The following is an 11,050-nucleotide window of genomic DNA, read 5'->3' as shown; positions in this document are numbered from 1 at the left end:
TTATGAACTGTCTTCCTGTTCTGTGGCATAATATTTACAGCATAATTATTTTACAGCAATGAAAACGATTTACGGTACAAAACCAGCTGGCTGTTTCCATAGAGACGGGGTATACGCTTTAGTGATTGGCTAATACGTTGCCAGAAATCGGTGTTGCGGCATGGACTATGAGATTGCACTAAGAAGCCCTTGTTTATACACGTTTGCTTTCAATGTAAAGAATTTCTGTTAGTTGTACGATTAATTGAGCAATCATGGCTGAAAAATTTGATAATTTAGAGGAGCACCTTGAAAAATTCATCGAAAATATTCGCCAGTTGGGGATCATCGTAAGTGACTTTCAACCAAGCAGTCAGACGGGACTTAATCAGAAGCTGTAAGTGTTGGTCTTTCAGTTACATATAAACCTAATTCGAAGTTACCTAAAACCTTGCTTAACAAAAAGCGAACGGGAATATTAGATTTAAGTTCAAGTACTGTTTGATGCTTTGAAAGTGTAAGGTAGACATTCCTCTACAATAGAGCGCATCATTGGACAATACGATAAGCTAAGTTAGCTAGCTAGCTATGCTAGCTTGGTAAACTATCAGCTGACGTTAGCCAGATATCCTAGCAAGGTAACGATACCTTTGTAGGATATGAGCAAATATGTCACTTTGCCATGTATAAAATGTTTGCCATGTAAGACATTTGCATTGTGATGAAGTACAAAAGACATATTATAACTTAACTTAGATCATTTTGGGTAGGCATTTCACGCGCCTAGTAACCTTGTAGTGTTACTCTGCAAGTTAGCTTTTGACGTCTGTACGATTTAAATAATACTAATGACATGAGTTAACGTTGTCTGTAACTGCAGTGGGTTTGAGATGTAGGGAGTGTTAAGATTACTCATTTAGTATCGTAGAAATGCTACTATCACGTGCAGACATAAAAAGTGATACAATATTATGAGCATATTAACCTATTAACGACAAACGACCGCATTCTCCTTCGTCCAACAGAAACTTCATGATCACTGGACTGCAAGATGTTGAGAAATGCCGACAACAGCTTCATGACATCAACGTGCCTCTGGAGGCCTTTGAGTGAGTCGTTCACGTCTGGCGGAAATACATGAACACTCGAGCTTTGATTGTGATTTAGTTAAGGATGGAACTGTAGTATCACTTCCGCTACTACAAGATTATGTTGAGACCAAGTACTTTAATAGACAGTACTACCTAGTGCAGCTGTGCATCTATAGATTTGTTTTATATACAGTATATACTCTGTGATAAGTCTATCTCTACTTGTCTGCTGAGTTTAAGGCGTTTAAGCTGGCCATATGTACAAGCCTAACATTGAATGACCCAATTTTTTCGCAGGTACATTGACCAAGGACGGAACCCCCAGCTTTACACAAAAGAGTGCTTGGAAAGAGCCCTGGCAAAGAATGAACAGGTCAAAGGGAAGATTGACACTATGACGGCAAGTTTAGATTTCTGTACTGTCTTCAAACAGCTATGACATGTTTGTAAATGTGACCCAGTTTTGAAATGTATTTCGTATTTGGTTAACACACCATTAATCTTTAGTGTGAACGGAAAGGTTGGTAGTGTGCCATCACCTGTAGTCTCTTAACTGTATTTTCATGTGTGAGCATAGGGTTATGGTTGATATGCATTAACATTGATATAAATGTATGTCCAGTTCAGTGAATTCTAAACATTAGGGTCTAGATGTCTATATTTGACTAATTTAGTTCGGTTTTGTGTTTGATTTTCACAGAAATTTAAAAGTCTTCTTATTTCGGAGCTGGGAAAGGTTTTTCCAGAAGAAATGGGCAAATATAAGGCTATCCATGGAGATGATCCACCATCGTAGTGGACTTGGCTACATCATTGTCATCGTCAAGACAAAATGTATATATGTTTATATGCAAACAAAGCCTTTTTTAAAGACAAGAAGCACCATAAAACCTTTCAATTTTGTAATAATTTTCCAACATTTTATAATCTGCTGCTCAGTATTCAAGGGAGAGATGTGAATTTATCATTGTAGTTTGATCTCAGATCAGTGCAGAGGTAGAGGTTTGCACCAATTCTGTTTTTGCTTTTGCTGTATGTCAATATATGTGTTTTTTGTTACTTTTCATTAAAGTTGATGATCAGGTATTACTAATTGTCAGTTGTTATCCCTGTTAATGACAAGATCATACACTAAATTGACCTAATGTGTAGTGTTGGAAGGCAGTTAGGATAAACAAATCCACATCCTTAGGTGTCAAAAGTTATTGAATTTTTGTTTATCGAAGTCATTGAATAAAAAATGTCATTGATAGTCCATAGCAGCACTATTGGTTAATTTCACGCAATTCTGCAAGTTATGTTAAATATAGTAACTTAAAACAGGATATACTGTATGCAGTCCACTAGGTTGCCATACAACCCTTTAAAATGTAATATTTGACCTCTGAAGAATCAAGACAAGGGCAAAACTATAGTCCTGCATTAGTTTCATCATATTTAAGTGGCAGACAGAAAGGCGACTGAAGAAACGGGGTAAAAGACAGCAGGGTTTCAGGGTTGCTCACAAAATGTCAAATTTTTGATCAAGCAGACAGCATTTAAATTCTGTTAAGACTGAAATCCTGTGGGCAAGTTCTGCTTTGATCTCATGTCTGATAAGTCATTTGTAGAACTACTTCCGTTTAAGTGCATTCCCTTGATGTACCCAGTCTTGTGGTAAAGTGTTGTATTTGATAAAATGAAACAGAATCCTAACTGATTCTTTTGGACTCTACATGCCCAATTAAGGCAAAACAATGGGAATAGTTGCACGGTGGCTCAGGTGCTTGCACTGCCGCCTCACAGCAAGAAGGTCCTGGGTTCGATTCCCGCATGGGCTGCGGTTGATACCGGGGGGGAGCAGGTTCTCCCCAGGCCTTCGGTGCTCAGGTGGGCAATCTCCCAGGCCTTTCTGTGCAGAGTTTGCATGTTCTCCCCGTGTTCACAAAGGTTTCCTCCACTAAGAACCCCAACATAAAATATATATACATGCAAAAAAACAGAAGAACAGATAGCTCTCATGTCCGTCCCTGACCAAGGACTGGACACAAGCACTTGGCCTGGTCCCTGGGCGCCATAAAAAGGCTGCCCACTGCTTCTGGCTGGCCGTGAGGAAGGGCAGCTCAGGATGGGTGATAAGCAGAGGACAATTTTCTACCGGCGACATCTTCAGCACGCGTGTGTGTGGCAAGAAATAAATTACTGACTTTGAATAGGTGGTTTAACAAACAAGGAATTATAATTTTCCATTCATAATTGGTTTGTTGAACAGAACATTTGCAATAAATGTACTTTGCGGGGCTCAACCAAATCTCTTGTAGGTCACAACAAGGCTTCGCAAAAAGCCCTTGCCTTGAGTAAAATGCAATAATGCACTAAATAGAAATGCATGAAATTCCAAACAATAAAGGCATGAAGTGTTTCAAAATGCCCTGGTTTAAGCGTGCCATTACTGGGTCCATTAAGGCGTCTACATTTATCTGAAGGCTATTGGGATTGTTTGGGCTGGATTGGTGAGGCAGCATCAAGAGATGCGATGAGAGCCCTTCAAATGATGCAGACGTCACAAGCAGGTGATGTACATGTCCTAAGACAAGCGCTCAGTCCACACACAAAGATTACTGATGTCGTGAGGGGGAGATGGTTCTTCCCGCACACACACTCCTCCAGAATGCTTTTGGGACAATTCTGTGTTGGTGTGAAATGAAATAGGCATCAAGGGTAAACTGTCCTTTCAGTGCCTTTGAGTCGGTAATAAGCATGTTAGTAAGAACCAAGGCTGACGTGATTCAACAGAAGGACCCTGACCTTTCAGTGAGGTAAATAAGTAGGTGCATAACCATGTGGTTTGAATAGTCTGATGTTTCATTACTCATTGCACATTCATTACTCCTGGATTTTTCAGTGTAAAACTGGTAGCTTTAGTCTGTACACCTAGGGTTTACTGAACAGGAAGAATATTTAAAGCTACATCTACAGTTTCTACATGTTTTGATTTACATTGAGCTGCATGGGAAGATGGGAAATTGATTTGGTCCTGTTTTGCAACCAAAAGCTTTATCATCTGGGTCTGTTAATCTCCCTTGCCATGTTTCTCTAAATGGGCTACCACCTCTGCATATATACATACGCTTTACAAATGACCTGGGTGCAACGTAAAATCCCAACTGAGCAAATTGCTGGGTTATCCCATTTTCCCTTGCATAACTGGACTTGACACCATATGCCAGTCTTGCTTTTCCCATTTCTTTGATCCTGATGTTATTTTACATGTGAGGCCGACATCGGCCACACTCACGCGGACCTTTTTTGGGCTGGCGAACTGCATAATGTGGTCTTTGATAATATTATCATAATGGCTTTGTAATGGTAATACAAGGTGCTAGACACTGACTGAGGATGTGGACATACATACACAATGCCGGCTGGCCCACGAGGAGGGTGTGTGTGTGTGTGTGTGTGTGTGTGTGTGTGTGTGTGTGTGTGTGTGGTTTTAAACACTTTCCTCATTTGAAAGATGTGTTCCGTCTCCATTTCAGTGGACAAACACCCCCACAGTGGAGGTCATGAGGCAGGCAAACCCCTCTGCCTTCTGTTGCCGCTGTCACTATGACAACGCCCCTCTTCCTCTTGCGGAGGACAAAGGCCTGGACTAAAGAGGAGGGGTGTGTGTGTGTGTGTCTATCTGTCTGTCTCTCTCTTTCTCTCTCTCTCTCTCTCTCTCTGTGTGTGTGTGTGTGTGTGTGTGAAGAAAGGCCTGCCACCATAATGCATATTCACCATGAAGCGACATGCGCTTAATGCACACATGACTGAGCCAGAGAGTGTGTGCAAGTTTTGTTATTCATATTTTTGCCCCCTGTGAACGAGGGATCCAAAGACTCCAGTGACCCTAAAATTGACTGTGACGAAGTGGTCTTACTGAATGGCAGACAGGACTGGAAAGTGGTCCCAATATCATGGTCTGTCTATGCTTTGGTTTTTTTTTGTATCAGTACATTTTACTCTTGGTTATGTTGAAAAATAATCTCGTGCCATATGAGGAACAAGTATATTGCAACTCTCCATCTAAAATCAGTGGAAGGGCCTTTTTTGTCAATGCACCAATCTCTCACATGTAGGAATCCACATGCAGTGTGACATACTAAAGACAAACTGAACGTGTGTGTGTGTTTGTTTGTGTGTGTGTGTGTGTGTGTGTGTGTGTGTGTGTGCGTTTGCAAATAAACCCCCTTTTCTGTGAAGCCTGAAAGGAAACACACTTGAGGTCTGTACGGATTTGTGAGAGGACAAAGATGGGAGAAAAAAATGCAGCCTTGGGAGCTGCTCAGAAAGAGAGCAAGAGAGGAAAAAGAGAGAAAGGAAGAGGGAATGCTCTGGCTCCTCTGGTCTCCATGGAGATGAATGTCTCGCTCTCCTCTCCTCTCCTCTCCCCCTCCTCTCCTCATTAAAGCCCTGTGGCAGAGGCAGGGAGTGAGCCTGTGGCCAGCGTCGCTTCATGTGGCCCTTGCTCGGGCCCCTCATTTCCTCTGCCTTCCGTCACTAAACCAAAGGGACTCACATCCAGCTCTAGCTAGCTACCCATCTAGCTTCAGACCAGCAGAGAAGCTTCAGACTGGGCGGTAGAAGCCTATTTCTATCTAAAAAATGCTAATAAATAAGACTATCAGTTGTAATTCTGCATTGCACTTTTAGCTGTAGTCAGGTCAAACTGAAACCTAATGGTAGGTTCCCCAGGAGCACGAGCAGAGAACCCCTGGTTTTGTCTGGTCTGTGTGCGGAGGTCATGTTGTTTGCCATTCCTTGTATTTTCAGCAGAACATAAAGTGTTGCAAAAAGTAATCAGTTACATTCGTATAACTCTGTATTGCATTGGAAGGACTTTATTGTGTGTTTTGGGCATTTCCACAGCTCAACAGTATACTTTTACAGCATGAAACCTTTATTTTCTTTTGGATAACACTGTGACCTAATCAAATAGTTTGCAAAGGCTGACTTAATTTCCTTTCAGGCTAGGGCTTTGTTTGCCAGGAAGCAGCCAGATGCTGCTGTTGCTAAAAAATGATAACACCAATGATGTCCAGCATGGTTCATGATGGTGGATGGCAGCCATCTTAACTCAATCTGTTCCATCTTTAACGACCACACTGGACAGTGTTCATTAAAGGAAACACATTGCCATCATTAGCTTATTGCGGTCCTTCCGTCAGGAATTAATTCTGATTCTTTCTCTCTTCATATACTCGCTCAGAAAACAAGCCTGTCTTCCGTCTGCCTGAGGGCTTCTTATTCAACATGAAATGAGAGTGATTTGCTGACAGGCTCACAGCAAGAGCGTGCCACTTAGGAAAAGGCCTGGGCAGAAACGTACCAGGCGCTCTTTGGGTTCCCACTGGTTTAATTAGCTCCTTATGGACGGCACTTATCCCTGTGAGTTATCCACTCTTGCCCGAGCGGTAATGATGGATTTTTCAGTATTCACAGTCTTGCTTCTGGAACACGATTATCTGTAAAGAACACTCTCTTAACACTATGTTGAGAGCCTACATTCGAGCCTATATTAAAACATTATTGTGAGGTGATAATGGATATCATTTTCATCTTTTAGACCATTATGGCCAAAATCTGCATGGGCAACAGTTCAGCATTAATGTCAGCATTTATTCTTTACATCCATACAGTGCAGTAAATTATATTGAATTTAGAGATTTCAATAGAATGGTTTTATAGTCTTGAGCCTGGCGGCAGACACTGTGGCAAGTGTGGAGAGTTAAATTAGCATCCTAGTAATCCCAAATGAATAAAATGTTAATTTGACTCGTGCGTAATCCCATAATGTCATATGGGATGCAGGCGCTCCTTTGTGGTTCAACTGTCTCCTTTTATCACCAAAGACAATGCCACACTTGCGCCAAACCCCATAAAATCACCCAGGCCTGCTCTTCAATTGTTCTGCCATTTGCTCCTTACTTCTGTCACTTTTGTGTGTGTGTGTGTGTGTGTGTGTGTGTGTGTGTGTGTCTGTGTGCATGCCTGCATGCAAATTGGGGTATCAACGCCTGCCTAACCAATGTCATTCAATCAGGGTTAGAGACAGAGGAAAACGCTGGAGGTTAGCATGGGTTCCCCACTCTACAAAGCTTCCTTCCTTGAAGGTTTTCATGCAGATGACTACATAGTTGTAGTAGCCAAGTTAGGTTAGAAATTAGCTAGGTTAATTTCTACTGGCGTCATTGTCATTAAGGTAACAGCAAATTGAACCAGAGCACACACACACTCTCTCTCTCTCTCTCGTCACACACACACACACACACATACACAGAGCTGACCCTGTGATCCATCAGGGCCAAGATTACACCCTCTTGGCCTGCTCTGAAAACCTGAAACAGTTGTGCGCAGTGGATTGATGAGAGTGGGGTCAGAGGCACCAGAGGTAGGGGACAGGACCCGAGTGTGAAGGGGGGAGTGGGGGGGAGAGAGATCACGCATGCCACCCCCCATTCGGATGCTGTGGAACGGCCATATTGCTTCCGGCTCGTGCTCTGTGCATGGAGCCCCTCCCTGGTAGCAGATGCTGAGTTACGCACAGGCCATTTGAACGTAATTAATCACTGTCTGCTCTGGCTGCTGTGCAGAAAACGATGAGCACAGCTGATGTGTGTGTGTGTGTGTGTGTGTGTGTGTGTGTTTGTGTGTGTGTGTATGTGTGTGTGTGTGTGTCAGTGTCCCTCAGGAACACAGAGAATGAGAGTGCATGTGTGCACAAGGGGGCTGTATAGTGGTCTAATTCTGAACAGACCTCTGGGTTGTTAAGTTCCATCTTTATGACGCCAGGCTGAGCATGTGAGCGTGATGGTGATGATGTGGGGGAAGGAAGAGTAGCATTGTTAGTTTTCCAGACTGCCAGTAATACTAAAACAAGGGGGGAAAAACAAATTATCTTTCAAATGGGCCCTTTTCAAACAGGCTGAACCTTGTCTTCACAGAATTGTGTGCAGAGTCAGTAAAGCTTGTTGCACTAAAGATAATACAATTCAACTTTGGCTCAAACCAACCAATGTAAGCCCCAGGTCAGGCTTACTTTGGAAAAGTAAAATCATGGGTTCGATTCCCGCATGGGGCGCTGTTGGCTCTGGGGGGCAGGTCCTCCCCAGACCTTCAGTGCTCAGTTGGGCTATCTCTCGGGCCTTTGTTTGTGGAGTTTGCATGTTCTCCCCGTGTTCACAAGGGGTTTCCTCCACTAAGAACCCCAACAGAAAAAACATGCAAAAAGAACAGAGCACATGTCCATCCCTGACCAAAGATGGACAGTTCACTTGACTTGGTCCCCGGGCGCTTACAAGCTGCCCACTGCTCCTGGGGGGTCCTAGAGGAGGGACAGTTCAGGATGGGAAAAAGCAGAGGATAAATTCACCGCGACTTCAGGCCTGCGTGTGCGTTTGCGTGTGTGTGTCCTGTGTCGCCTCCATATATTCACATGTGTGTTTCAGTGTGTCGTGTGTGCCATTAAAACCTGACAATCTCTACTTCAGAGAGAGATACTGAATTTCAAAGAAGCTGACAGGTATTCAGTCCAATACGTATGTGGTTCTGGCCATTTGTATAAATGTATAGTATTTGTAGGTATGAAAGCATGTTTTAAAAGTTTAGAAGTTTAAAATCTAATACTTTTAGAGTTGTATAAAATATGTGCCTTGTGTCAAAGCCAACTGTCTTACCTCAGATAGCTTACCACGTAAACGTACACTCATGGCATGTACAATTCTTCAGATCAGAAGAGTTAGAGTTTGGCTGAATAAAAACTTTGAAGACAAGACAGAAAAAAAGTGTCTCATCATTAGCCTATCCCTTTTTGTCTTATTGCTCAGCGGCCCTCACGTGTTACCGATCATCAGCGAGCCAATATTAATCTGTTTGGATGTTTCCTGTCCAAATAGCTAATTGCCACAGATGACGACTTCAGCCCAGGCTCCGCTAATGAGTATTGATTTAGGTTTCTGGCAGGAACCCGTTACGTGATATCGCTTATTCTGGACAGTTGACATTCCCCAGACAACTGGTTATTCGCCTTCAGGAGTGCGCGTCATCAGACAGACACAGAGCTTCTTGCATGCGTGCCAAGTTAATGCAGCCGCAGTTCCATAGGGAACCGGGTACATTTCTCTGAATTTGTCACACAAAACCGGAGGACTGGGGTATGATACATGGCGATCTGTAAAATTTACGCTCAATTGCTTTAAAGGTGAAGAAGTGGTATTATCTGCCTAAGGGGTAACGTAGAAGTAACTCTGATGTATTGCCCATTTCCCCGCAGAACGAGTGCCATGGTGTAGAAACAACCGTGTCAGCAGAAAAGGTAGGAAGTTTTCCTTGACCGTCGAATGCAAGGTCGACTCGATTAGGCGGCTGACGCTTGCAACGTCATCGTTGGGGTGGGTGTAGCCTGAGAGTGAACATGTGAAGCCTAATATAATGATTGCTTCCCATTTCAGAGAGAGAGGGAGAAGTCAGACACTCGGTGCAATCATGGCAGGTGCTTCAATGTCCCTCCGAGCAAACAGAACCTGATCCAGAATTAACAACGTCTTAATTCTCAACGGTGTTCTGCAGTCAGTCAGTAGGCCTACGACACGGTCTGAGCTATCTGATATAGAACCAATTATCCACTGCGCTAAGGCTGCTGGATTTAATTGCGTGTCCCGGCCAACAGGAGGTCAGTGCTACTGTGTCGAGGGTAGTTACATAACATTACGTAACCTGCGGGCCTGAGTTCGGTGTTAAAGCACCTCTCACGAATCAAGACAAAAGTAAACTGCTTTGTGCATCAGCATCCACCAAACCCCACACGTTCTTCCACACATACAGACTATTTTAAGCTTCCAATGTGGAATTCATTCTGAACCTTTTTTAGACAGGATTAGGCTGTGAAAGAGTCATTCAGATTCGTAATGAATGATTAGCAGTCTTCAGGGGAATGCTTATTAAATATGCCTGTGCATTCTTGCTTTACACACTGCACATATGGACCTAGGCTACTTTGCAAATAAATGAATACACTGTTCAATTAGTGTCTCCATTGAACATGAAATCATTCTGTGTACATGTTCTTGTATCAATAATAAACAAATATAAATATGATGAATCATAATGAGTGGAGGAGCCAAGTTCATTAGAGGTGTGTTAGGCAATAAGGACATTGATAACGTTGTGTTGTGCGCAATAAAAATGGCCAGTGAACAATAGAGTTTTGAATGCCAGAGAGAGCAAGTAAATTATGAAAATGAAAATGAACAACCGCAGTGATTTCCCTCACCTTCAAGAAATGTAATCTCTGTTGTGGTGCAAGTGTCCTTACATTTTGGGAGAAGGAACTGAGTATGTTAAATTATTGAATCGGCGAGCACCAGCCTTAAAGGTACAGTCAGCGATTCTAATCCCACATTGCTGTTATCAGATTCAGTGGATTGCTCCTCACGATCCTCCAGCTGTCCACGCAGTGTTTCCACTTCAAAAAAGGTCACACACAGCTCTGGCTCTGTAAATGGGAATCAAACATAGTGTCTCAGACCGAGCCATAAACAATCCCAGCCGATCAACACGGTGCTTCAGCAGCACGGAAGGGAAGGATGTAATTTGATTGGCTGTTGAGCACAAATATCAACAAACGAAACCAAAGCCAAATCGAGGACTGCATCATTACGTCACGGAACGAACAATCCCCATTCTATGCCTCAAGAAAGCTAAATTGGAAAGAAAGCTTAAACCTTTTTGGAAGCCTTAAAACACACCAGCAAACACGTGGGAATTGGAAATGTGATGCTTTGCATTGGAAGTGTGAGCAGTATTAATAGTTCTATTCCGTATTTGTCCCTGAAGTCCCTGGAGGGATGTTTTCCCCCCCTATAGATGTGCAGCGAAGCCAGCCAAATTTAGATTGGCTGGAACTGCTGACTCTCTAGCAAATACCAAGTCAGCAAATCGTCTACTCTGCGGAGAGGAAC

At 42.9% G+C, this 11,050-nt stretch overlaps 1 protein-coding gene across 1 annotated transcript; it reads left to right on the top strand.

Moving 5' to 3' along the window:
• Window positions 1–133: 133 nt before the first annotated feature.
• Window positions 134–2,163, top strand: med10 (mediator complex subunit 10). The gene is made up of 4 exons (XM_012818299.3): window positions 134–376; window positions 1,005–1,088; window positions 1,368–1,470; window positions 1,771–2,163. Exons 1-4 carry the CDS (start codon window positions 255–257, stop codon window positions 1,864–1,866), a joined length of 405 nt encoding a protein of 134 aa, XP_012673753.1. The 5' UTR covers window positions 134–254; the 3' UTR covers window positions 1,867–2,163.
• The last annotated feature ends 8,887 nt before the right edge of the window (window positions 2,164–11,050 follow it).

Source organism: Clupea harengus, chromosome 19, assembly GCF_900700415.2.
Source record: "Clupea harengus chromosome 19, Ch_v2.0.2, whole genome shotgun sequence".
In the NCBI taxonomy this organism is placed as follows: Eukaryota; Metazoa; Chordata; class Actinopteri; order Clupeiformes; family Clupeidae; genus Clupea; species Clupea harengus.
This window is presented reverse-complemented; position numbering and strand designations above follow the sequence as displayed.